At 37.9% G+C, this 25520-nt stretch overlaps 1 protein-coding gene across 10 annotated transcripts in view; it reads left to right on the top strand.

The window, feature by feature from the left end:
- Positions 1 to 25520, top strand: part of CDK14 (cyclin dependent kinase 14) — a 591667-nt gene that overhangs the window by 254156 nt on the left and 311991 nt on the right. For all 10 annotated transcript variants that reach the window (XR_013829689.1, XM_079931296.1, XM_079931294.1 and 7 more), the window contains one exon: positions 9989 to 10083. Coding sequence is in view for 9 of the 10 variants with exons in the window: in XM_079931296.1 (XP_079787422.1) it covers positions 9989 to 10083 (95 nt within the window). In the remaining variant the exon portion in view is untranslated. The remainder of the gene's footprint in view (positions 1 to 9988; positions 10084 to 25520) is intronic.

The raw sequence follows: 25520 nt of genomic DNA, 5'->3' as shown, positions 1-25520 counted from the left end.
TGTTTGAATTGTGCGTGATGATTCAGTCACCCTGTATTAAGTTAAACAGAGATGTCTTTAATGCACTAAGGTTTTATATATATGTGTGTGTATGTGCTTGTGTATGATGTATATGAAACAAGATGAAGTTTTATTAAAAAGGGAAATATGGGTCAAAGGAGGTAAAATACATTTGAGAAAATGGCAGTCACGCTAATCATGGGTGGATGTTCTCCATAGTCCTCAGGAGTTGCCTTCATGTATGGAAAGGCAGGTTGTATGAGCAGGAGCTATTGTTGGTACCAGTCACAAGTGTACACCTTGAAAAGACACTAACAAAAACCCTCCACAGTCACAACATTTGAGGCTCAAATGTTGAGCCTACCTTGATAAATGCAGGGCCAAATTATCCCTTCCCCGAGTTCCTCTGGCTGGTGGTGGTGGAGACAGAGATACAAATTTCCTAGAAAATTTGACACCATGGTACTAGTTTTCTTTCCCTTTGTCATTTTCTTGCATGGCTTTTTTTTTTTTAACTATAGTGACAGTCTGAAGTTACCTTGCTAATTTAGAAACATAAAATATATCATGTACAACTTACTTGTCTTTTACTTGACTTGTATAGTTATCACAGTGGTTAGTGTTTTATCTTAAGCAACTGTGATACATTGCATGAAATCTAATACTTCTAAGATGTTGCCAGTTTCTGACAAGTAGTGACTTTAAAAAGATGAGACTAATAAAAATTTTAAAAGTTACTATTTTTGTACTGAAGTGACTTCCCTAGTGTAGAAGAGACTTAGAAGGTTCTTATTTTCAGAAAAGTTTGGGAACTGCTCCCCAAACTCATTAAATACCATTTTGCATAAACAGTTTTATTATCATCATCATAGGATTCTGAATACTGAACACTTAAGATGTCACTCTACCTTTTATAGGTATGTTTGTTTTCCTGTATTTCCAAATATAGAAAAGTCTCCTTCAAATGCTGCCATAGCTGAGGTTATATGAAACAAGAGAGCAGTGAGAGCTCTCAGAGGTGGCGTTTGCCAGTCCTGCCTCCATGCAGTTGGAAGGCAATTCCTGAATGAATCCTTAATTGCTTTTTTTAAGTATCTTGTAAAACTCCTGAACATGTACGTGGTGCTAGAGCCGGCCAAATGTTGTGTCATTAGCAGCTGAGCATCATCGGATGTTGAGCAGGAGGATGCACTGGTGGGAGGGAAGCAATCTGGGACTCGTTGTGTTAGCGACCTTCCCAGAAGTGGCAGAGCTCACTTTGCTGAGTTGAACTTGGGTTCCCGCCTGGGCCACCATGGATCACAGGCCTCATGAAGGAATTCAAGGCTTCGTCCAGGCCTAGGGACAGCTGGCTCAGTTCTGTCCTGGGGAGGTAGAAGTGAAGGTGACGTGACTGCCTGAAGGTGAACTAATTCTGTGAGAAACATGGTGCTCTGGGGCTGTGCACTTTCCACTGAGTTATGCTCTCATTTGTCATTTTTATAGCTTTGACTTTGTTATTCAGTCAAATGAAGTGGTATTATGTTTGAAATTTCAAGTCAGGGGATATTCAAGGGTAGGAATTAACCCCAACCAAGATTCATATTCATTCTTTAGTCTTCACTTCTCTTCCTTCTTTGCTCATAATCTGTTTACAGTATCTCTAGACCTGCTGATTGTATCTGTTTATCAAAGCACTGGTTCTGAGGCAGTATGTATTGCAGACATTTTACATAAAACTTTACTCTTTCACAGATATTAGAAATTTTTGTGGGATTGAAAAGGTCTTATTACCATGACCTTAACATTTTATTCATGTTGCAAATATGAGCTCACAGTTTGGGGGTTTTTGAAATGCAGGAGAAAATACGCACACATCAAATACCATCAAATTTTCAGAATAAAGAATTCTGTCTTCTAGCCCAAGAGTTTATATTTTTCAGTGGAATCTATCTCACTGGCTGTGTGCATGTGTGTGTGTGAGAGAGAGAGAGACACACACAGAGACAGAGACAGACAGAAGTAGATACTAGGTAAATGAAATGATTGATTGAATGGTTGTTTCTATTGATTTGCTTGTGGAACAGTGAGTAAATTGCAGTGTAACTGAGTGCATAAACAGACACACACACTCACTCCGTAAGTATGTTACCCATTCCTATATAACAAAACCATAACATAGCAGTGATTTTTAAACTTTAGAATACGGAAGGATTGAATAGAAAGCTTTGTGGAAATACAGCATATAAGTTTCATGGGAACAAAAGTGTTGTCTGTGTTTCTCCTGTGCTTAGTGATTGGCACATGGGAGATATTAAGTATTTGTTGGATGATTCTTGGGCCCCACCCCCATCGATTTGGCTTTGGTAGGTTTGGGATAGGACGTGATGCATTGGCATTGATATCAGGCGCCTCAGTTGACTTTGATGTGGGTGGTTGAAGGACCACACTTTGAGAAGCACCTCGTGGCGGGCCTGTGGCTGTGGCTGTGAGGTGGAGGGGGTGGAACCTCCTGTGTCTGCAAAATTGCCCTGCTCTGTGGAGGAGCCTGATAGTGACTGACTGGTGTCTCTCAAGGTCAGGCCCTTAGGCACTGGGACTTGCAGCCATGGCAAGGAATATATTTTCTGATTTTCAACTTATCTTATTTTTGTAAAAGAATATGGGCTTCCCTGGTGGCGCAGTGGTTGAGAATCTGCCTGCTAATGCAGGGGACACGGGTTCGAGCCCTGGTCCGGGAAGATCCCACATGCCGCAGAGCAACTAGGCGCGTGAGCCACAACTACTGAGCCTGGGCGTCTGGGGCCTGTGCTCCACAACAAGAGAGGCCGCAACAGTGAGAGGCCCACACACCGTGATGAAAGTGGCCCCCGCTCACCACAACTAGAGAAAGCCCTCGCACAGAAATGAAGACCCAACACAGCCAAAAATAAATAAATTAATTAATTAAAAAAAAAAAAGTAACAAATGTTCAAGTACAATTGGTGTCTTTAAAAAGAAAAAGAATACAATAATAGCTATTCACATAGTTTCATGTAAGGAGAGGTTGTTTAAGTCTAGTCAAACAGAGATAACTATTATGATACAAATGTTTATTCTTCTTCACCAGAAGACATAAGGGGCTTGGTGCCAAACCACATTATCTTTTTTTTTAATTATTGCGTACTTTGTAGTATTCTTACTGACTGTACATGTAACCCACTGTAACAAAGTGTAAAATAGTTCAAATAAAGTAAATTGCCTAACAGCTTTTCAGCCTAGTTTTTACAGCCAGACAAAAAAAAACTCTTGTGTTGTCAAGTCTTCCAGGAACCCTCGGCGCCTAAATGGTCTCTTTCCTGCCTAAAGACAGTCCATGGAGCATAACTACCACTATCGCCAGCCCTGTTGCTTGGCAAGATGTGTTTCTGCTGAAGTTATTAGTGAGATGTTTACACTTGAGAAGAACCACATCTCGCATTCATGTACTGCCTACATATGTGTGGATCTTTCCACTGTCAAATCGGAACAAGATTAGCTAGAGCACGGAAAGGCAGCTGGTGGCTCATTTACAGGTTCAACTGGGAGTAATTGGAGACAAAACTAGGAATCTTTGCAACGAGTAAATTAATCTTAATGCGGGGAAGTAACCATTTAGACGAGAAATGGTTTCAACATTTTTTTTTTTTTTTTTTTTTGTGGTACGCGGGCCTCTCACTGTTGTGGCCTCTCCCGTTGCGGAGCACAGGCTCCGGACGTGCAGGCTCAGCGGCCATGGCTCACGGGCCCAGCCTCTCCGCGGCATGTGGGATCTTCCCGGACCGGGGCACGAACCCGTGTCCCCTGCATCGGCAGACGGACTCTCAACCACTGCGCCACCAGGGAAACCCCCAGTTTCAACATTTTTGATTAATGTGTGACATGAGTGCAAATTAGAGGCTGACACAGGGCGTGTCACGTTCCAGAACAGGAAAATAGACCCTTATAATGCAAGGATTTGCACCAATACCTTCATGAAGAGGAATTAGTGGTGAAGGATCACACTGTAGTTATAATGATTCATTATTGTAGCTGCACATTAATTGTGTAAACATCAGTGTACCTTTTATAGTGTTATTTCAGTTCTCTTTAGCCAATCCACTCTAATAAAGAACTTTTCCAGGTATCTCTTTTATTATAAAAGGAATATATCTTTATCATAAACAATTCAAATGATATAGAAAGGTACTCATAAAAAATTAAATTGTTTCTATATCCCTCCCCTCATCTATAACCATAGTTTGATGAACAGATTCTTCCTTTTTTTTTTTTCTTTCTATTCAGAGTCAATTCTTGGCTGATTAATTGAATATTAATAATTAAATGAATAATAATTGAATATTAACAGTGGGAAGAGTAACCATGCATTTGTGAAGAATTTAAAATTGCTTTGAACCGGGTAAACTCTATTAGGTTGAACCACTCGAAATTTCTGTGTTAGTTAGGTCAAAGATGTCAAATATTGGCAGTTTCACGTGGTTAAGCTATACTGTTAGAGGAACCTGTTCTCAGAGTGATTTAGCAAGCTGTCAGTGTGGTCCTATGAGGCTGCAACATGGAAATAGCCCCCAGCTGACTGCTCTTTGCCAGTAGTCAAGTGGTGGATGCACAGGGAGTGATGGCAGAGTGGCTGGCTGAGGCTGTAATTCCAATACCACTTTTCAGGTCTGTGATGGGGAAATTAGGAGGGGAGCAGAGCAGGGGGGATATGCAGTGGGACTGAAGTTCTGTCCATCCTCAAATAGAAAACCTCAGCTACGGAGCAGGTAAAAACAGTAGACTTTGTGGTGGATAGAAAACAAGTTATGTGATATGTATAAAGTATTCCTGACCTTTTGTATTATCTTTCCACATTTGGATAGCATGTGGTGAACAAAAAACATGTCTCTAAATCCTTCATGTGATTTTAGCTAAGTTAAGTTTATTCGACATCACATGTGTTTTAACCTTGTGTTTTGGATTAGCTGTGACCTCTTTCCCCATAACAAAGAGTTGACTCTTTTGTATGTATGTATGTAAAAGTATAAAAAGTAAAAATGGAGTCAAAGATACAATTCCATTTTTTAACCTGATTCTCTTACCTTTTCATTTATTAGTTTATGGTTGTGTGTGTGTGTGTGTGTGTGTGTGTGTGTGTGTGTGTGTGTGTGTATCAGGTCAGATCTCATTTAGGGGAAGGTCCAGAACTGTGTAGAACTACAGCATTTCTCCTAGTATGTAGCCACAGTGGGCAACATACCTTCTGGAACCATGCATAAGTTAACCTGGAGCTTCGTATTAGTTTTCAGGGCAGGCACGAGTGCCTTTCTCTGTCTAGATCACCTCCTCATCACAGACACAGTTAAACAAGCACTTTTGTCTTTCTCTGTGTATTTTGTTGTTGTTGTTCACCCTTGTATTTCCCATTCAGAATATTTTCACTATGAAAATATTCAGAATCCACTAGCAAGTAAGTGAGAAGTAGAACTTATTGAAATAAGGAAAAAGATACATTTGGAGTTTGGTATTAACATATACACACTACTATATATTATATTGATAGATAAACAACAAGGACCTACTGTATAGCACAGGAAGCTATACTCAATATCTTGTAATAACTTATAATGGAAAAGAATATGAAAAAGAATGTATAACACACACATATATGTATAACTGAATCACTTCACTGTACACTTGAAACTAACACAACATCGTAAATTAACTATACTTCAATTTAAAAAAGAAAGTATACTATTATTTCTAGTATAAAGTGAATTTCAGCAGCCTTAGAGCTATCTAGCTGTGGACTTCAAGGAAAGGTTTATGTCTGTTGTGGTTGTAGCTTGAAATACAGTTGGCTTCTTGGGTTTAATAGGTAGTAATCTTTGTCTTCTAGAAAAATCAAGTAGCAGCCCCTCAGCAGCCCCTTTTACCCCACTGAAAAAGAAAACATAAAAATGATGAGAGGAAAACGTGAATGCACTAGTTCTTCCCAGAGGCTAAGGGGAGAGTGAGCAAGGATGGGTTGTGATTACTTGTGATCTCTCCTTTCCTGGTAGTAGGATGTCAAATAATGACCTACAAGACTGTTGGAAATAGTAAAGAAGGGTTTTATTTTAATCATGATGAGATTAGCATTTAGAAGAAATTTAACTCTTCCACCTCAGAGTGGAAACCTGGGATGTTTATTCTGAAAGTGGGAGATCAGGGTTTCTATATGCCTTCAGACAGTGGGTGTCTGAATCCTGCTACTGCACTAAGGGAGGACTCCCTTTGTCCGCCTGTCCTACTGGGACTTTGTCAAAGGCAGTTATCTTTATGAGCAAGTGTTTTTCTGTTTCTGTATTTCGACATCACAGCCCCAGAATTATTGTTAGCATTTTTACCCTCACCGTTAATTACAATTCTTTTATGTCGTGTACGTTTGTACCTTTTCAAGCCTCACTGGTGAAATGAATTTAAAATGTTTGCCATATGTTTGCTTAAAACTTGTGGGGAAACGAAGCGTGCTAGAATTACTAACGCCAGTGTTACAGGATTTGTTTTGTATGTAAACGATGAGAAAATAACGTGGTATATTTGAGATATTATTAGGATGACATGGAGTAGTATTTTGACAGTGCTTGTCTTGAAAAGGGAGACATACTGGCTCTAGGACTTGTAGGTGTTAATCGCTGGACCGACTTGGCAGCCGAGGAGACTCACTTGCCTTGGTAACAGCAGGAGTGATAGTATCTCGCACCTGGCTTGGAGCAGCGGCTGTTGCCTTGGCAGCCTCCAAGTTAGTCAGGTCTGTCACCTACCCTCATGTTGGTAGATATTGTGGTTGGTTTTCTGTCCTTCAATGTCATTTTTCTGCCATCAGCTTTGAAATTAGTGGCTTTAGCCTTTTCCAAATACAAATTTGTTATGTTAATCTCAAAAGAAAAAGCGCTTATTTTCAAATACAGTTCTTGGTAGTTATTTGACTGATAGTGTGGTTTTAGCAGTGTATGTAAATATAGTTAGAAATCTAAAATCTGTAATAATTGAGAGTTAATAGAACGAAATGTGGAGGCTTTGAGTCTTCATGTAGAAATGGTCAAAAATGTAATGTAGGGCTTCCCTGGTGGCGCAGTGGTTGGGAGTCCGCCTGCCGATGCAGGGGACACGGGTTCGTGACCCGGTCTGGGAAGATCCCACATGCTGCGGAGCGGCTGGGCCCGTGAGCCATGGCCGCCGAGCCTGCGCGTCTGGAGCCTGTGCTCCGCAACGGGAGAGGCCACAACAGCGAGAGGCCCACGTACCACACACACACACACACACACAAAATGTGATGTAAAAAATGACATGACTTTTTTGCTATAATATTGGTCATCATCAGGAAGATGTATTTTTTCCCCTGGATAAATAATGGCAGAGAATTGATTTTACTGAAATTGTAGGGAAAACACAATGGGAAATGATGGATGTGAAGATGTTACTTTGAGAAACAGTTTAGGTCTAAATGGTAAGAGAGGAAAGGCAGCAATGGGAGAAAAGTAAAAAAAAAAAAAAAAAAAAAGCAACAACAAACGATTCTCTGGGGATGGGATATTCAAAGAATTGTAAGCTTCAGTACCTTTTTGGAGTTGTTGCTGATAAGTATCATCACTGAATTTGACAAACTGAAGGGATAACTTGAAAAATGAAATCAGACAGGATTACAAAAGATACTATATCTTTCCAAAACTTGCCTCACAAAGCTAGGTTCCTTTCATAAACATAATATTCATTAGGTCCTTTATTCATTTCATTTATGCATATTCGTGCACAGGCTAGGTGTGAAGTACTGTACCTGACCATCACTTCCAAATACCCTGTTGTGGTTTGCAATCTTGATCTTTGAGGATGAGTCTGCCTCAGAAGACTAGCGTAGGTCCAAGTGTCCCTTTTAAAACTTGAGCACATGTGCAGTTGGTTCCCCAACGGATTAATGATTAATGCCTGGGGATTAGCTATGTAATAAAGCTTTACTTGTTTGAGGCTGACGGTTGAATAATGAAAATATTAAATATTTGAATAATTAAAAGAAGGAAGATTGTAAATTATTGGAATTAACGGTACTAAACGCTATCGTACGTCTATGTAGTGGTTGTTTCTTCGAAGTTTGTGTGCTGTGATTTTATTGTTATTGTTATTTTTAGTAATTATTTTCTCATGAGTGCTAATTTACAAAGCTCAGATAAAATAAATTTGTAGATATTTTTACTATAAGGTTTTTAGTGTGTAAAACTAACTTGCCCACGGCAGATATATGTGAGGCGGAAGAGAGGGCCTCCCCATGATAGTTAGCTTAGACCTCTCTGGCTTTGGACGACACGCTGATGCTGCTGATTCAGTTTCAGAGGAAACACACTTCTTGTTGTCTTCTGGTGTTGGAACCAGCCACACCAAGTATTCTCAGTCTGAATGGCCTTCTCTGGATCAATTAAGTGTTTGTTGAAGTTCATCTTTGGATTAAAGATATATTATATTGTCCTGAAATAGGTTTACCTGGTGAAGACAGTGGAAATTCATAGCAATAATAACTCTAAAAACAGGAGCTCACATTAATTGGGGTCATATGAGAATGTAACAGTCTACAGGCTTTGTCTCTGCCTTCTCTGGGGACTGCCCAGTATAGCCTCTTTACATGATTATTCCATATCTAAAATACCATTTTATTTCAGTAAAATATTAAACAATCTAAACTTGCTTTTTCTTTGAGTATGTTAAAACATAGCTATATCTTTTTACTTTTTAAAATAGACTTAAGTTTTTAGAGCAGTTTTAATGTTCACAGCAAAATGGAGTGGAAAGTACAGAGAGTTTTCATATACTCCCTTCCCTACCCTCCACCCCAATCCTCCTCTACTATCAACATGTGTCATCAGAGTGGTACATCTGTTACAAGCGATGATCCTACCTTGACACGTGATTATCACCCAAAGTCCAGAGTTTACAGCAGGGTTCATGCTTTGTGTTATAAATCTCTTTTTAAAGAGGTGGTCTTGCAGTATTATTATCAAGAGTTCGAGGTTTGTCCAGGGCCACCTGTGCTTTTAACTAGGTTCTCAATAAATATTTGATGAATAAATGAGCAGTTACAAGTTCCTGACAGAACACACACACAAAAATGTGTTTTGTGTTTCTTTTTTCTCTTCAGGTTGTATACCAAAAACCAAAATCGAAGACACGGTGCTACTAAAATAATTAACAATGATAGAGGAAGCTTCTGTTCTTTGAGTATTCTACCTGAATGGCCATTGGTGTAGGCCAAAAGAAAAAAAATATAAAAAGATATATCATATGAACACTAATCAGAGTCAAGCTGGAGTGGCTGTGTTAATATCAGACAAAACACTTCAGAGTAAAGAAAATTACCAGGGACAAAGAGATGCATTATTATCTTGGTAAAAGGGGCCAATTCACAAAGAAAACATAACAATCTTAAATGTATATATAGTAAACTACAGAGCTTCAAAGCACACAAAGCAAAAACTGGCAGAACTCAAATAAGAAATTGACAGATTGCCAGTTGCAGTTGGGGGTGTCAACGTCCCTCTCTCAGTCATTGATAGAACCACTATTCAGAAAAATCAGCAAATACATACTGTAGAAGAATTCAATGATACCAGCAACCAACAGGCTCTAATCGACACTTATAGAACTCTCCATCCAATATCAACAGAATATATCTTTCATACATATGGAGATAAACCATATGCTAGGTAACTAAACAAACCCAAATTTAAAACAATTGAAATCAAACCAAGTATGTTCTCTGACCATAATGGAATCTAACTAAAGATTAATAACAAATAACAGGTGAATTAATTTGAGGTAACTTAATCTAAATGAAAACCTTGTTCCTCTGCCCTTGATTCTGAATTGTTATTGGCTTGGAAAATAGGTATATTTCATCTGATGATGTACCAAAATGATAATGAAACAAATCAGTTGCTTGTTACCCATGATAAATTGTCTCTATGTCCACTTTATTTTACAGCTTCTCTGTTAAAAGGACTGAAACATGCTAACATAGTGCTGCTTCATGACATCATCCACACCAAGGAGACGCTGACACTTGTGTTTGAATATGTGGTAAGTAAAATGAGAATTCAGGTTTTATAAATATGAATAAAATTCTTATAGTATTATCATAGAGTTTTGTCTTAGTTAGCTATACTGAAGTGAGTATTTTATCTGAGTACACGAGACTTGTAATTTTGCATCATTTTGAATGATAATGTATCTTAAAGAAAAATCCAGAAAAAATGTTCAGTTGAATTTTCATCAGGTATATTGTCTATAACCTATGTGTTACTAGTATACACTGTAATTTTTAGGTTTATCAAATAGGATTAAACAACATGATGGTGATCACTCCATCAAGGAAGTTCACAGACAACAAAAATTTTTTTTCTTTGGATTTATAACTTGGTTTCTCAAAAGCATCCTTATTTGGATGATTTTTGGGGAGAAAAGCCTGATACTTACAATTTAGACTGCATAGTTTTTCCCCTCCATTAGTATTTCAGCTATTAATTAAAACTTCCAATTTGCGTAGCACACAATGTAATGATCTTATTGTGTTGAGACTTAGACTTGAACTCATAATTAATCTTTCTCCGTTTCTCTTAGAAAAACATATGGTATTTGTGTAGCACCACTTCAGCATTTAACTGTGGAACCATGAAATGTAACCATGATAATTAACATCCCAATTTTCACAGATGGATCTGAGAACATGTAATTTACAAGATACAAATGACATTGGTAGAGACCTTTATTGAGAAGAATAGCTGTTGGTATTGTGAATGTATTAAGATCCCATTTTGTAATTACCACCCTACTTTTTAAAACATTTGAAATAGTGTCCATTTTTCCTTAAAAATATATAATAGAATGAATATTTACAACATTTTTATCTTGCTAATGTCTGCCTATGTCTGTTTGTCATTTGAAAATTGTTGTCTTATGAAGAAGCCATTCATCTTGTCTATTTACATATAAATGATAGATACATTTGAATAATATGGTAATGTGGCCACAAGGACAGCTAGAGCCAAGCAGTTGCATATATTACATGCTACCAAGAATGGATGCAGATTCACACATCAATGCAAATATAATTTCTTTTGTTTAACTGATGATATGGGGGTCAATAATGTATTCAGCTGATTTAGAATTGGAATTTTTGTTTCGTATTTTGTAGTATGTCTAGTTGCAATATTTCAGTTAAATCCAGATTTCTCTTAGTATACTTGACTAACTTTTCCACAAAACATGACAAAAGAGATTTCAAAAATATACTTGTTCCCTCCCTCGAAACTGGTTAATTAAATTGAGAGGAAGAAAAATTAGTTTGGCCCCTAAAATCAGTAACATTGATAGAGAAATGAACAAAAGTAATGTGAAAATGTGTCTTTCAAATCTTAAAAGAAAATTAAATATATTTATGAAGCTAAAAATGTGCATATCAGAGCAGATGTCATTTGATCATTTTATATTCTGTGGAAGTTACCACATAAAAGGAAAGAAATTCACTGTCCTGCAGTATTTGTCAACTGATTAAGACTGACTTTTAAAATTATTCTTCTTTGTGTGAGTGAAATTCCCCTTGGTCCCAATTCTTCTGGAGACATCCCAGGTCCTCTTCAATAAACCACAAAATAGGGTGCATATATGCAGTACTCTGTGGGCATTTCATGCCTAACTTCTCTGGGGGAGCTAAACAGGTAGTTTAACCTGTTCTCTTTTAGAGAATGAGGCACACTGGTGTCATTCATGACTTATGATTGCCCTGCCTTGCCTCTTCTTCCTTTCTCCACTCCACCTTTATTTCTTTACTTTTCCAGTATTTCTTTGCCTTTCTCATCCCCGCCTTTGTCTTTTTCTATTTACTTCATCTCCTATCCTTTTGCTCTCTCTAGTGAAGTGCTTTTTGTTGCTACCACTTGTTTGTTTGGCTTTTTTTTTTTTTTTTTTTGCAGTACGTGGGCCTCTCACTGCTGTGGCCTCTCCCGTTGCAGAGCACAGGCTGCGGACGCGCAGGCTCAGCGGCCACGGTTCACAGGCCCAGCCGCTCCGCGGCATGTGGGATCTTCCCAGACCGGGGCATGAACCCGTGTCCCTTGCATCAGCAGGCGGACTCTCAACCACTGCGCCACCAGGGAAGCCCCTGTTTGGCTTATTTTAAGTAAAATGGTCCAGTGAGTCTCTGAAATCAGAGTTGGGGAGGCGGGAGCAGGGGAGCTCTATGCTGTAGAAATTCCTTTCAGAGTCTTCCCAGTTAGAGTGGGGAAGGTGTAGACTCCCTGACAGTATTAACCTGCCTCTGTGGCTATTGCCCAGTACAAAAATAACTTCCCTGAATATTTCCTAAAGTTTCTCTTTTCTTACACTGCTTTTTCATTGCTTGCCTTTTTTTCCCCCACATATGCCAATATCTCAAGGAAAATTAAGATTCTTACATACTTTAATGGATTAATTTAATCAGATTGTTTTCCTCACAATATCTAGCAGAAATAAATTCTACTCTTTTCTTGCATGTTTCACAGCAGTGGGAAGGTGATAGAAGTTTCAAAGCATGACATGCCATGGGAATTAGAGCAGATCTAGTGGAGGGGCACAGGGTAGGAAACAGGAGGGCACTTGTGGATTTGAGATGATGAGTGAGGGATCAGAAAGGGAGCTGAAATAATGTTTAAGACAAGTATGACCACAATACTAAAAACCAACAACTAAAATGTATTGAGTTTTATGCTGGGCACTGTGCTGGGGGTTTTGCATTCATTTTCACTTTTGATGTTCTCAACAGTCTTATGGATCTGTGACTGTCACCACCCTACAAAGGACAAACCTAAGGATTTGGGAGATGAAGTGCTTTTTAGGGTCTTGTGGCATGAAAGATAGACTCAGATTCATCTTACTTTGAATCCTAATTGCAATATTGTGTCTCCTGTTTATGTTCAGCTTTACTTAGGTTGAGCTTTTGGTCAGAAGGGGGGAAGGAAACTTTCTTTTTTCTTTCCACAACCTTCCCTATTCTGCACTTAAGATGTAACTGTATTTAAATCCTAAATACAGTTAAACTGCTCTATAGGTTGAATAAGTTTTGTAGACTGGTTGAAAACCCAGCCACTTAAAATTTTATTTTAATTATGAAATGTTTTAAGTTTCCATAAAGGAAACTTGTAAGTTAGAGTGTTGCCCCATTTATTTCACTGGGATCTACTTAAATACACACACACACACACACACACACACACACACACACAGAATCTTGTTATTTAGCAAGCCCTAAAATCAGTATCAAACATTTTAATCTACAGTTTCCCAAACTTAATGATGTTATTGCCATATTTAAAAATTGTTAACGTCAAAGTTATTTTCTAAAAAATGTTGATTTTGTAGTTCCATGTAATTAACAGCATATTTTTTGAGGGAGGGGACTGAGTATGTTAAACAGTATAGGAAAATTCATACCTCATACTCATGAAAACCCTAGATATGCAGGAAAAGTAACATAATTTAAGATACATTAGGTACTATTGAATTTTTCCTTTGGACGTTAGAATTAATTAAGTATTCAAGCATTTTTTGAGGTACCTATGTAATTTGGGTTCCACAATGTAAGAGATTCTTATTCATGATAGTGTATACACTGTATAAATATATTTCTGTTTTTTTGCTTTAAAAGAGAACTCTGAGCCTGGCTGCTTTATATTATTGCCATGAATGACATTTTAGATTACATAAAAGCCTTCTGAGGGCCAGAATAATGAAATAAGTGATGAGAAGTTATTGATGTGAAAGAATATTCGAGGAAATGACTTTGGAGGTCACTATTAAAGTGATTCAGTGTATAATAGGATATTGTTTGTGTAGGCTATCTCTTAAGTACTGGGTAAAACTCCTGAAACATCTGAAATGTAGTTTCTTACACACTTTCCAAATGTGTAGATATAGTGGTCTGCAAGCTGCAAGGCTGACACACACTGGGAAATGTGCCCCCAAGCTGCTCATGGCTCATTGGTGTAACCTTCGGGCCCTCGTGATGGGTGCTCTTTTGGGTACTTCCTTTCTCCAGTTGTTGTCAAATGTGAAGGAGTATCTTTATCCAAGCAGTGGCTCTATTAGCTTGAAAAGGTATGTGGTTTCATAATGGTCTAAAATATTATTATAGTCATCTTTTTTTCCTGCCTGGGTTTGAGACATGGAAGAGAAATATAAAAAATGTGAAAATGCTAGCAAAATTTTTTTCTACTTAAACAAAAAGTTAAGCAATTTAGTTTTTATTTTTTGCCAAAGACTAATAAGTGCCACATTACCCTGCTTAACACCATGCTGAAATATCTAAAACAGATTCTGTAAGTGGAAATAAGAATATTAATAGTAAACATGATTATGTAAATATATATTACATTAGTTAAAGTGCATAACCCTTCTGTTCTGTTTTAAATGGCATGAGAGCAAAGTGTGTATAGCAGCATTTTTCATTACATATTTAATAATACATTACATTTTTCATTACATATTTAAATATGTAATTACATATTTAATAACATATAAATACAAGAAGAAAAGCAACAAACTTATAACTGATCATGATTATTTGGAGCAATAATTTTATTTCTTCTACTGTGAAATATTCCAAGCTAATGTGCACCGTTATGTAATACAAAAATCTATATTCCACATGAAAAAAAACTGTGTCACCAAAAGTCATATGAAGGGATTTATGAATCACCAAAAATCACATAAGGTATTTTTCTTCTTTTTTTTCACATAATATGTTTTTATAGTGTTTTACATTCTACAGAGCACTCTCTCATAAATGCTATTCCATTAGATTCCATCTTTAGCCCTATGAAGTACATAAGGCAAGTGTTTTTGTTATCCAGTTTTTTTATACTCGATGAGGAAAAAGAATGCTTAGAGAAATTAAGATTTACTAAATCATTTGGTTAAGTTAAAAAGGTAAAGATAAGACTTTAGCCCAAGTCTGCTGTGCCTAAAATTCCTCATTACTCCATTTCACTCTGCAGCCTGCTGGTGTTAACCATCTTCATAGTTCTATTTGATGGCCTGAGGTATGTGTGATGCTGGATATGGGACTGGCAGCTGAAAGTTATGTTCTGTCTTTTCACCGTGCCACACAATTTACCTAATTATTTGGTTTCTATGCCTCATACATTTTGATTTCTAAATCTACAAAGAATGCTTTAATTTGCATGATTTTATACCACATCTGTTCTCAAAAACTGTAGCTCTCCATCAGTATTCTGGTTTCCAGATTAAAGTATCCTGAGGCAATTGAAAAGTTTTCTGCTTTCCTATGAGATATGATATATGTGCACACGTGCATGCACGTACAACTTTAAATGACAGTGATCAGGGAAGGCCTCGCTGAGAAGGTGTTTAGGTAACAATCTGAGGGAGGTGTAGCAGGAAGACATATATTCAAGGCAAGAACATTCCAGACAGAAGACTTATGTGAGGAGCAGCGGGGCTTCTGTGCTGGAATGGAGCAGGCAAGGAGGACAGGAGGAGGAGACAAAATCCAAGACACAATGGGGTCCAGATTGTGTCGGGACTTGTAAAGTTTTATTTTGATGAACTTTTCTTTTGCTCAGAATGAGATGGGAAACCACTAAAGGATGCTGAACAGAGAAATGATCTGATCTGGCTTATATTTTAATTGAATCTCTCTCGCTGCTTTCTCAAGAATAGATTGAAGATGGGCAAGTTCTGAAACAGAGACCAGTTAGGAGGCTGTCACAGCTGTCTAAGCGTGGGATGATGTCAGCAGTGGAGGTTGTGAGAAGTGGTTGGATTCTAGATGTATTTCTAAGGTTGAGCTGATAGCATTTGATGTGGCATTTGAGAAATGAAGGAGAGTCAGGGATGATCCCAAGTTGTTTTGGCTGAAACAACTGTAACAGTGGAGCTACTGTGAGGAGAGATGAAGCAGACTGCAGGAAGATGCAACTCAGCCTTGAAGGGGTTAACTTTGAGATGCCTATTATATATGCAAGTGAAGATGTCACAAGGCAGTTAGACATATGGGTCTGGGATTTAGGAGAGAGGTCCAACGTAGAGATTTGGAAGTTGTCTGGGTCATAGATAATATTTAACAAGGGGATTAGATGAGATCACCAGGTGTGGTCATTGTTACCTTGGTGGCGCTAAATGAACCATGCCTTTGGATATTCACACCCTTGTGTAGTCCCTGCCCCTTAATTAAGGCTGGACTTGTGACTTGCTCTAACCAATAAAAGAGCATGGTGGAAGGAACGCTCTGCCAGTTGCGGTCCTGACAGCTTCTGTTTTGCACTCTTGAGCATCCTGATCAGCCATGTTAGAATTCCAGTTGTCCTGCTGGAGAGACCATGGGGAGAGGCCCTGGATTACATGGAGGAGAACTGAGAACCCAGAAGACAGTGTGAAGTTAGTTAGGCCTGAGACATAGGACCCCAGCCAAGCCATTTGCCCCTCCAGGCTAGTGCCAGACATGTGACTGAAGAAGGCTTCTTGGGTGGGGGTAAGGGGCAGATTCCAGTCTCACAGATGTCACATGGAGCCAAGATGGATTGTCCTCTGCTATGCCTTTTCTGAATTTTCGACCCAAGAATTGTCAGAGATAATATAACGGTGGTTGTTTCAAGCCACGAAGTTTTGGGTTAGTTTCTTGTCCAGCAATCAATAATTAAAACACTGTATGAGCAAATGGACATAGAAATGGAAGAGAGTTTCATGGACTGAACACTGGGACACTTCAACATTCAGCATAACATTAAGGCACTGTAAAGTGATGAGGAACACCAACAGAGGATACTGAGAAGGAAGTACCTGTAAGAAAGGAGATTATTTATGAAACCAGATAAAACTATTTCACCTGAGACTCTGAGCTAGATAGACTGAGGTTTCACAAGAGCAGAGGCTGCCTCTCCAATGCCTAGCAGAGTGTCTGGCACATAGTAGGTGCTTAGCCAGTAAGTTTTATATGAGTGAATGAGTGACATTTGAAGCAGGAAGGGCAAGAGACTCTTAATAGTTTTACTACTTATTGCGAACAACCTAGGGAAAGCAGAACTACTTAATTCATATTTAACCTTTTTTTCTTTATTTTTCTATTTATATTCCATCTTTAGCTCCTATTTTGTAGTCTTTATTTTTTCTCTCAAAACAATTCTCTTCCAAGCAGAAGATGTAGAGCAAATCTTACTCCATAACGGGTAGAGCAGACCGCAGACAATGGGATAGTCAGAAACCACCTAGTTGTGTCAAAGGAATTAAAGTGGCTGGCTGCTCTGAAAAATGTACCAGTCAGAGTTCTCTATTTCAAGCAACAGACATCCTCTTTAGCTGAATTAATCTGAAAAGTTTATCAAGAGGTTAACGTGTGGCTGACAGACCTGCTGAGAAGACTTTAAAAATGGGCAGGAACAGTGTGAGGCTGGAGAGCCAGACCCAGAACCAATATCATGCGTGGACCTGCCCACTGCACATCCTGCTGCCCCCAGGACTGCTGGCTGCAGATATATTGTCTCTTACTTGACTGGCGTGGCTGCCCTGTGTGACTGGATGTTATTACCTCCACTGATGATGTCAAAATGGTGTCGACATTCTCCCTGCTTCTTTGGGTTGTTAGCTCCTAATGCTAAGTGAGGGTTGGTTGTGTTTGGTTAGCTGACACTAGGTCCCATGCCCATGTTTTGACTGCACAGGCCCCTGAGAAGGTGAGTGTCTGGCCTTTTGACTTTTGTAATGACGGTTTGGTCTTGCCTCCCATCAAAATTCATAAAGCAGGGGATTTTCCCAAAATAGGGAATAATTTCAGATATAGGACATGCTTTCCTTAATTCCCTGCTCTTCCCAACCCCCCCCCCCCAAAAAACCCACACTCATATAAACATCTACTACAATGAGTTCATTATGTAGTTCCAGGTAAATTACATCTAGAATGTGAAAAGAAAACCATTGCATATAATCTTTGAGAAATCATCAAGAATGAAGGTTATATAAGGAATGCTGGTTTTTAAAAGGTGGTAGGGAACACACCTCTGAATCTGTAGACATGTAAGCTTACTGTAGAACATTAGTGAAATGCAAAAAAAGATTTTTAGACATTCAAGTCTATTCAATCCCTTTTTTTTTTTTTTTTTTTTTTTTTTTTGTGCGGTACGCGGGCCTGTCAGTGTTGTGGCCTCTCCCATTGCGGAGCACAGGCTCTGGACGTGCACGCTCAGCGGCCATGGCTCACGGGCCCAGCCGCTCCACGGCATGTGGGATCTTCGCGGACCGGGGCACGAACCTGCGTCGCCTGCATCGGCAGGCGGACTCTCAACCACTGCGCCACCAGGGAAGCCCTAATCATTCCCTTTTAATAAGAAACAGTGTTAGTTCTTATTTCAGCAAAGGTTGCGGCAGGGACTCTCATGAGATCCTTATCAACATAAAATTGAAATTCAGTTGTTAGAAGATTATTCTTTCAGTTTATTGCTGGTTGAACAACTTCACCCAAAGCCTATTGATTAATGAATCGACACTGGGATGGAGAAAAGTCTATCGCTGTATGCTGGAGGGCATTGTCCTTGACCTTGTCCTATTTGATATTTTTATTAATGACTCAGATGAAGACATTGAGATGATGTGCTTGACCTATTTGTGTATGTGTTGTCGCTGGGAGTCATAATTAACACTTGGAGTGATGGAATCAGGGGTGAAAAAAGATCTGGTGAAATGATGAGCAGAACCTACAAGGTGAATTGCTGTGGGGCTAAGTAAAACAGTGTATTTGGTTTAAAAAAAAGGCAGCCCAACCTAATACAGAAAAACAGGGTGCAGGGACTTCCCTGGCAGTCCAGTGGTTAAAGACTTCACCTTCCAATGCAGGGGGTGTGGGTTCGATCCCTGGTCAGGGAGCTAAGATCCCACACGCCTTGTGGCCAAAAAACTGATACATAAAAAAAAAAAAGAAGCAATATTGTAACAAATTCAATAAAGACTTTAAAAATGGTCCACATCAAAAAAAAAAGGGATAAACAGGGTGGAGGAAAGTTAACTTAAAAACAGTTTATGTGAGAAAGACTAGTAATTTCTTTGGCTCAAAGAGCTGAAGCAAACAGGAGAGTGCACCTGGAAGGGCATGTGAACGGATACAACATGGAACCAGTAAAGGTGCCAGGAAGACTTACTCAGGAGAATTGAAGCCATACTGAAGAGTGTAGAGAAAAGGTAACATAAGTATTCCAGAGAGGATAAGAAAGCCAAGTGTGAGAGTTCTGGAGAGGCTAGTTTTGGTTTAATTCTGGGAAGAATGTTCAAATGTTTTGTGTTACTCATAAATTAAATTCAGTGCCTTGTGTAATGAACACCTTATCACTAAGAACATTCAGTAGAGGATAAGTGGATTTCCATCAGAAATATTGTAGAGAGGGTTCCTAACCTGTACTTTATGCAAGGGATTGAAGTATGTCATTTAGATGTTATGTCATATAGTGCCAACTGAAACCGTGAAGTGGTTATAAGGTGCCTCCATTCTGCAGATGAGGAAATTCAGGCTTAGATATTCAGTACTCCATGCATGCCCTTTCCAGTAGCTGCATCATCTCCTGTGTCGAGTGTGAATCTGGATAGCTCCAAGTTTACATAGCAAAGGACTGCCCAAGTTTTTGCACTGTTATTTAAACTCATCCCATTTGGCATAATTTTGGGAAGCAGAAACACAACTTGTTACGGTCATTCGTTTAATAATTCATTCATTTTTTTTTTCCTCCAACGTATGTGGACTGTCTTCTCTGTGCCAGGGACTATCCTTAAGCTCTAGGGATACAAATATATAGCCCTTACTTTTAACAAGGTTGAAATCTGGTGGAGGACTGTGATCTTAGACTAGATAATCTTCATGTGCCATTTGAGTTATAAGTCGCTGTCATAGATCTTCACATGTCATGGACTGGAATATATTTGTGTTTTAGTGACAACAGTAGGAAAACTGGATTTGACTCATGGACTTTTCTTTATGGAAGACTTTCAAGTATGTTTTAGTTTCATATACGGAGAGCTAGTTATGCAGTGTAATACTATGATCTTATATTCTGAAGGGGTGGGTTGCCATGCAGAACCAAGTACTGCAAGTGAACAGATGTAAACGTTGTGGATGACAGAACGTGCAGGCAGCTAAAGATAAAAGAATTTTGAACCATAAGGAGAAATTAAAGAAATGAAAAAGAAAACAAGCCAGCTTTCAATCAGTGCTCTGTTATGAATGTCTTATTTCTCTAATTGGTAGGACAAAGTCAATTATCTTCTTTTCTATCCTTTTCCCTAATTGCTTTTTCTCATCTAATAGGGAGTCATGGTCTCCTTTAGTCACTTTAAACTGTGTTTGTTCACTGTCCTGTTGGGTGCTGAGATTTTAGTGTATTTTTTTCTGTTTACATCATACCTATCTTCTCTGTGTTCTAGTTTTATTTCATATGGTTGCCATTCCTTATTCGGAAGTCCTGATTACAGTTCAGTATTTTAATCCACATGATTTAAGATGGGAGTGTGTCTGATCTTTAACTGTTGTGATAGTAAATGCCTGCTTATTTACGAAGACACACAGTTTATGAGTACATTCCACTACAGATTAGACTGTTTTTATGACAATACAGTATGCCCCTATGGTTTCTTTAAAAATTATTTTTCTTACTTTAATTTCAAATTTAATCATTTAAACTATAGACGTTTAATGGTGAAGCTGGTATAATCTGTGATATTTGAAAAGAATGGACTGAAAAAAAAGACTTCATTTGTAGAAGGAAGTCATAGGGAAGATAACAGTAGTAAAAAAAGAGAATTCCTTCAGAAAGGAAAAAACATATTTCGCGTATTAATCGTTTGTTTTTCCTCACAAAAATCATTTCCAAGTTTCCTTAGTTAAGGAAATAATAATCTTAAAAAAACTGTGCATACTTCAGGGGGCAGGTGGAAGCAGGAGAGCGATGCATTAATAAGACTGACAGTAATGATCAGCTTGGAGAAATTGGACAAACGTTCCAGCTAAAGTACTACAGTTGCCGTCTGATGAAAGTGCCCAAGTTCAGGATGAAGATGATCAATAATTCCAATTACCTTCACATTATGTTTGAATAGACCATGAAGTAATTGGAGAAAAAAATCATTAGCAGATTTATCTCTAAGCGAAGTATACATTATTATATATCATACGAAATGGAGTGTCTGTAACTTCTCACCAATTTTCAAAATCAGTAATTTGATAAAGGCATATCATTATAATGACCATTATAATGAATGGTCTTCTTTCATATGATTATTATTATTTCTTACATTTATTTATTTCAAATTCATTCAGTTAATATCACATAATATTTTAGTTTAATATGCACTTTATGCATTGGTAAAGGGCAGTTAAACCCACACCAGGGTTAAATCATTCATTTTGTTGCTGTGATTGTTGTTTTTATGCAAGTTGTACATCACACGCATACAAAGAGTCAGTTAATTCTGTGGTTTGTTATGAAAAATAGTTTTTACTTTCAGCTCTTTTAACTGATTCTTTCGGATTTTCCTCTGAATATTTAATAAGACTTTCTTTTATTGCCACTTCTTGATTATTCGCCTTTTGGCATCATCCATTGATTCCTACAGTGAAAAATGGGAATTTAGTGGTCTTTTAAAAAATTTTTCCGCTTTGAAACAAGTGAACATCCTATCCTGCCACCCTCCCAACCTTCCATCCTCTCAATATAGGCATATTATAATTTTGATTAGATCAGAAATTCAAAATTTACATTATTATGTCAATATAAATCTTGTTTATAGCTGAGGCATGTAGTATACTGTGATTGCTTTTTTGTTTTCCCTGAAATTAATAATTGCCCAGTTTTCATTTCTACCATTAATTCAAGACCTCCCCAAGCCTCTGCCTGGTGCATCTCCTGTCACTGGTTTCCTGCAGTGCCCCTCCCCTCGCTACTGGGCTGGAGCTCTTTTTTCCTCCATCTCATGTTGTTTTGTTTTGGGGTGAATACAATTTCTAGTAGCTTTCTAGGAAAGAGTGTGTGGGACATTTTTTTATTTGAGACATTGCATTGCTGAAAATATCTTTATTCTGCACTTATGTTTGATTGACATTTTGGCTAGATATAGGTTTCTTGGTTGGAAATAATTTCATTAGAATTTCAATGAAATTGCTCCATTGTTGTCTAGTTTCCACTGTTTCTGTTAAAATACTTCTCTTTATTTCCAGTGTTTTGAAATTTCATGATGAAGCAAAGAGTTGACCAAGATGTAGCTTTGTTTTCATTCAGTGCACCTTTTCAATCTGGAAACTCATGTCTTTCCATTCTCTTTTTTTTAATACAACAATTCACATAACAAAATTCACTCTTTTAAAGTGTATAATTCGGTGGTTTTTAGTATATTCTCAGAGTTTGGGAACCATCACTGCTACCTAATTTTAGAAAATTTCATCACCCTAAACAGAAGTCCCATATCCATTAGCAGTCACCCTGAATTCTTTACCCTTCTAACTGCTAGCAATCACTAATATACTTTATATCTCTATAGATTTGCCTGGACATTTTATCTAAATGGAATCATTAATATGTGACTTTTTGTGCAGGTTTCTTTCACTTAGTATAATGCTTTTAAAGTTCATTCATGTTGTAGCCTGTATCAGTACTTCATTCTTTTTTGTGGCTGAATAATTGTCCATGGTATGTGGATTGATGACAAATTGAAATTATAATGGCATAATCATAGATCAGGCATACAAAAAGGGTGTCAGGCAGTCATTGAGGTTCTGGTTTCAGACACATCTCTGCCCCACTGAGCATTTGAATTTGCTCTGAACTATATCAAACCCTATGATACCACCAGCTGTGTTTAGAACAACATCCCTCAGCTGCAACTTTATATAGTCTCAAGGTCCCCACCCCTTGTAGCTATGCAGCCACTTCAGACCCCAACCGGTCCTTGCTTAACAAGCACCCTTACTTCTTGCCTGTTCCAATTATAATTCTTGACAAACAATTTAGGTAGCTAACTGTGGCCTTGCAATTTCTGCCTTTATAAGCTTCCTCCATTTTGTAGTGCTACAGAACACAATTCAAGTGTTTCTTGAATTTGTGTCTCCTACATGTAGTCTGACACACCCCAAATAAAGCCTATTTCAATTAGATTTCGATTTCTGAAATCTTGGTTAACAAGATAATATCACATTTGTTTATCCATTCATCAGCTGATGTACATTTCAGTTGTTTTCGCCTTTTGGCTCCTGTGAATAGTGCTGCTATGAACATTTGTGTATAGTCATTTGTTTCGAGTCCCTGTTTTCAATTCTTTTGAGTATATATGTAGGAATGAGAGTGCTGAGTCATCTGATGACGATCTTTAAATTTTTGAGGGATTGTCTTAAACTATGTTGCAAATTGCATGCACCGTTTTACAATGTAGCCAGCAGTGTGTGGCGTTTCCGATTTTTCCACACCCTCTCCAATACTTGTTATTGTATGCCTTTTTGGTGATAGGAGGTGTATAATAGTTTCTTCCTGTCATTTTGTTTTGTATTTCCCTCCTGACTGGTGACTAATGAGGTCAAGCTCTTTTAATGTGCATATGTCCTTCTGTTCCAGGAAAGTATCTTAAATTATTTTGTTATGAGTTCCTCCCTTCACTTTTTCTTTTCTTTTTGGATCTTCTATTATGTAAATGTTGGACCTCCTGGATTGCTCTTCTAATTTTCTTATCTTTTCTCTCTTATATTCTAATTATTTTTTCCTTTAGCTCATCATTAAGGGACATTTTCTCAACTTTGTGTTTCACCTATTCTATTGAAATTTAAAATTTTTAATATTATTAATTTCTAAGAGACCTTTTTGTTCCCAGAATATTCCATTTTATAATATCCTTTTCTTGTTTCAAGATTGCAATATATTTTCTTAACTCACTGAAAATATTAATGATCTTTTTTTGAAGCTTTTTTAATAGTATTTTCTCTGTTTCTACTGAGTTTTTTTTCTTCTGGTTTGTTTTGGTCTCTGTCTTTAATATTAGAGGCTGTGGAGTGATAACTGGTGATTCTTAGTTGTATGGCCATAACTTAAAAGTGGTGCAGTAACAACCTGATTGGGTGCTCCAAGTGTGCTGGGTAGCTGGTTCACCATGAATTTCACTGTAGGAACTGATGAAGCCGTTTTGTTGAGAAACCCTTGATATATCACTATCCATCTTTCCTGCAGTGCTGTAAGATTCCTGGTAAAAATTCTCCTAAACTCCTGCCTAGAAGATAGAGTCCTAGTTGACAATCTTCTGGAAGCAGAGTGGGAGATGGAAATCCACTTAATCCTCCTGTTGCAGGATGGTATCCCTGTTCCTAACTGGTTGGGTTTCCCAGTTCTCTGTTTTACCCTCTTTGGGTTTGGTAGAGGCAGTTACCTATGTAAGCAGAGGGGGATAAGGGATATAAGGATTAAATATCTACTGAAAAGACTTCCAGTCACGCTTTCATATTTTAGACCTCTATATATAGACCTTCTGGTCATTCCCACTTCCTGGTGTCAGCCCTGAGCCTTTTGGTTGTTCTGTCATATAAATAAGGCTGCTTCTAGGCTTTCCCTGCTGCCAGTTTAATAATCATTTGTTGTTTGTTTGCATTTTGTATGCTAAACTTGCTACCATCTGTTTTGGAGCTTCTAAAATTTTGGTGAGTGGGGATTCAAGAGAGTACAGGATGGGTACATATGTCCAGTTTGCCATCTTTACCTTGGAATTGCATCCATTCTTAATAAGTTTAAACATGAGCAAATGCTTGAGCTTGTCATTGTGTAAACCACTGTGTAACTAGATAATTTTTTTACTTTAATGGTTGTGAAGTATATAAATCTTTGCTATTTATCAATTATCAGAGTTTATCAGATGTGACAAGGCTAGTGGGAGTGAAGATATTTGAATGAACTGTTATTAGATTATCATCCCATCGGTAAAGTTTTAGGCACACAAGCAGTGTCTAAAGTGTGACCATGCCTTTATTAGGATGTCCTGTCTTGATGGAAAATATTTATGATTGTTAATTGGTCAGTTAGTCATTTTGTTTGTTTTTTCTTATAGTTTGTTATGATGATTGTGGGATGTTGATGGGCTGTATAAACACACACTCATACATTTGAGAGCATTTTAAAGCCAATAAGAAGCTTTTTACGATGTAAGTGTATGTATATGGAATAAAAAATGGTGACGCATTCTGATTTTAAAACATAATTATTAAGAATGTATAGGTTGCTTATTTTGCAGGTTCATTAGGCTTTTGATTGCTGTGTATGATTAGAAACTTCCTTTTGAAAATATGAACTTTATCGTTCTAAGTTAACCTCCAATTTCAACTGAGTAATTTACTCCTTTTTCCCTGGCAGATAGGAGTCCAGTTATAAATCCCCAACAGATGCTCATGCCTCGTTTTTATTTCATAATTGAGAAGCTGAAAAACAAATTTGTCATGGCAGCTATTTGCTAAGTAGGAATTT

This window comes from Stenella coeruleoalba (assembly GCF_951394435.1).
Source record: "Stenella coeruleoalba genome assembly, chromosome: 9".
NCBI lineage: Eukaryota > Metazoa > Chordata > Mammalia > Artiodactyla > Delphinidae > Stenella > Stenella coeruleoalba.
The sequence above is the reverse complement of the archived record's forward strand: the minus strand, read 5'-3'. Positions and strand labels throughout refer to the sequence as shown.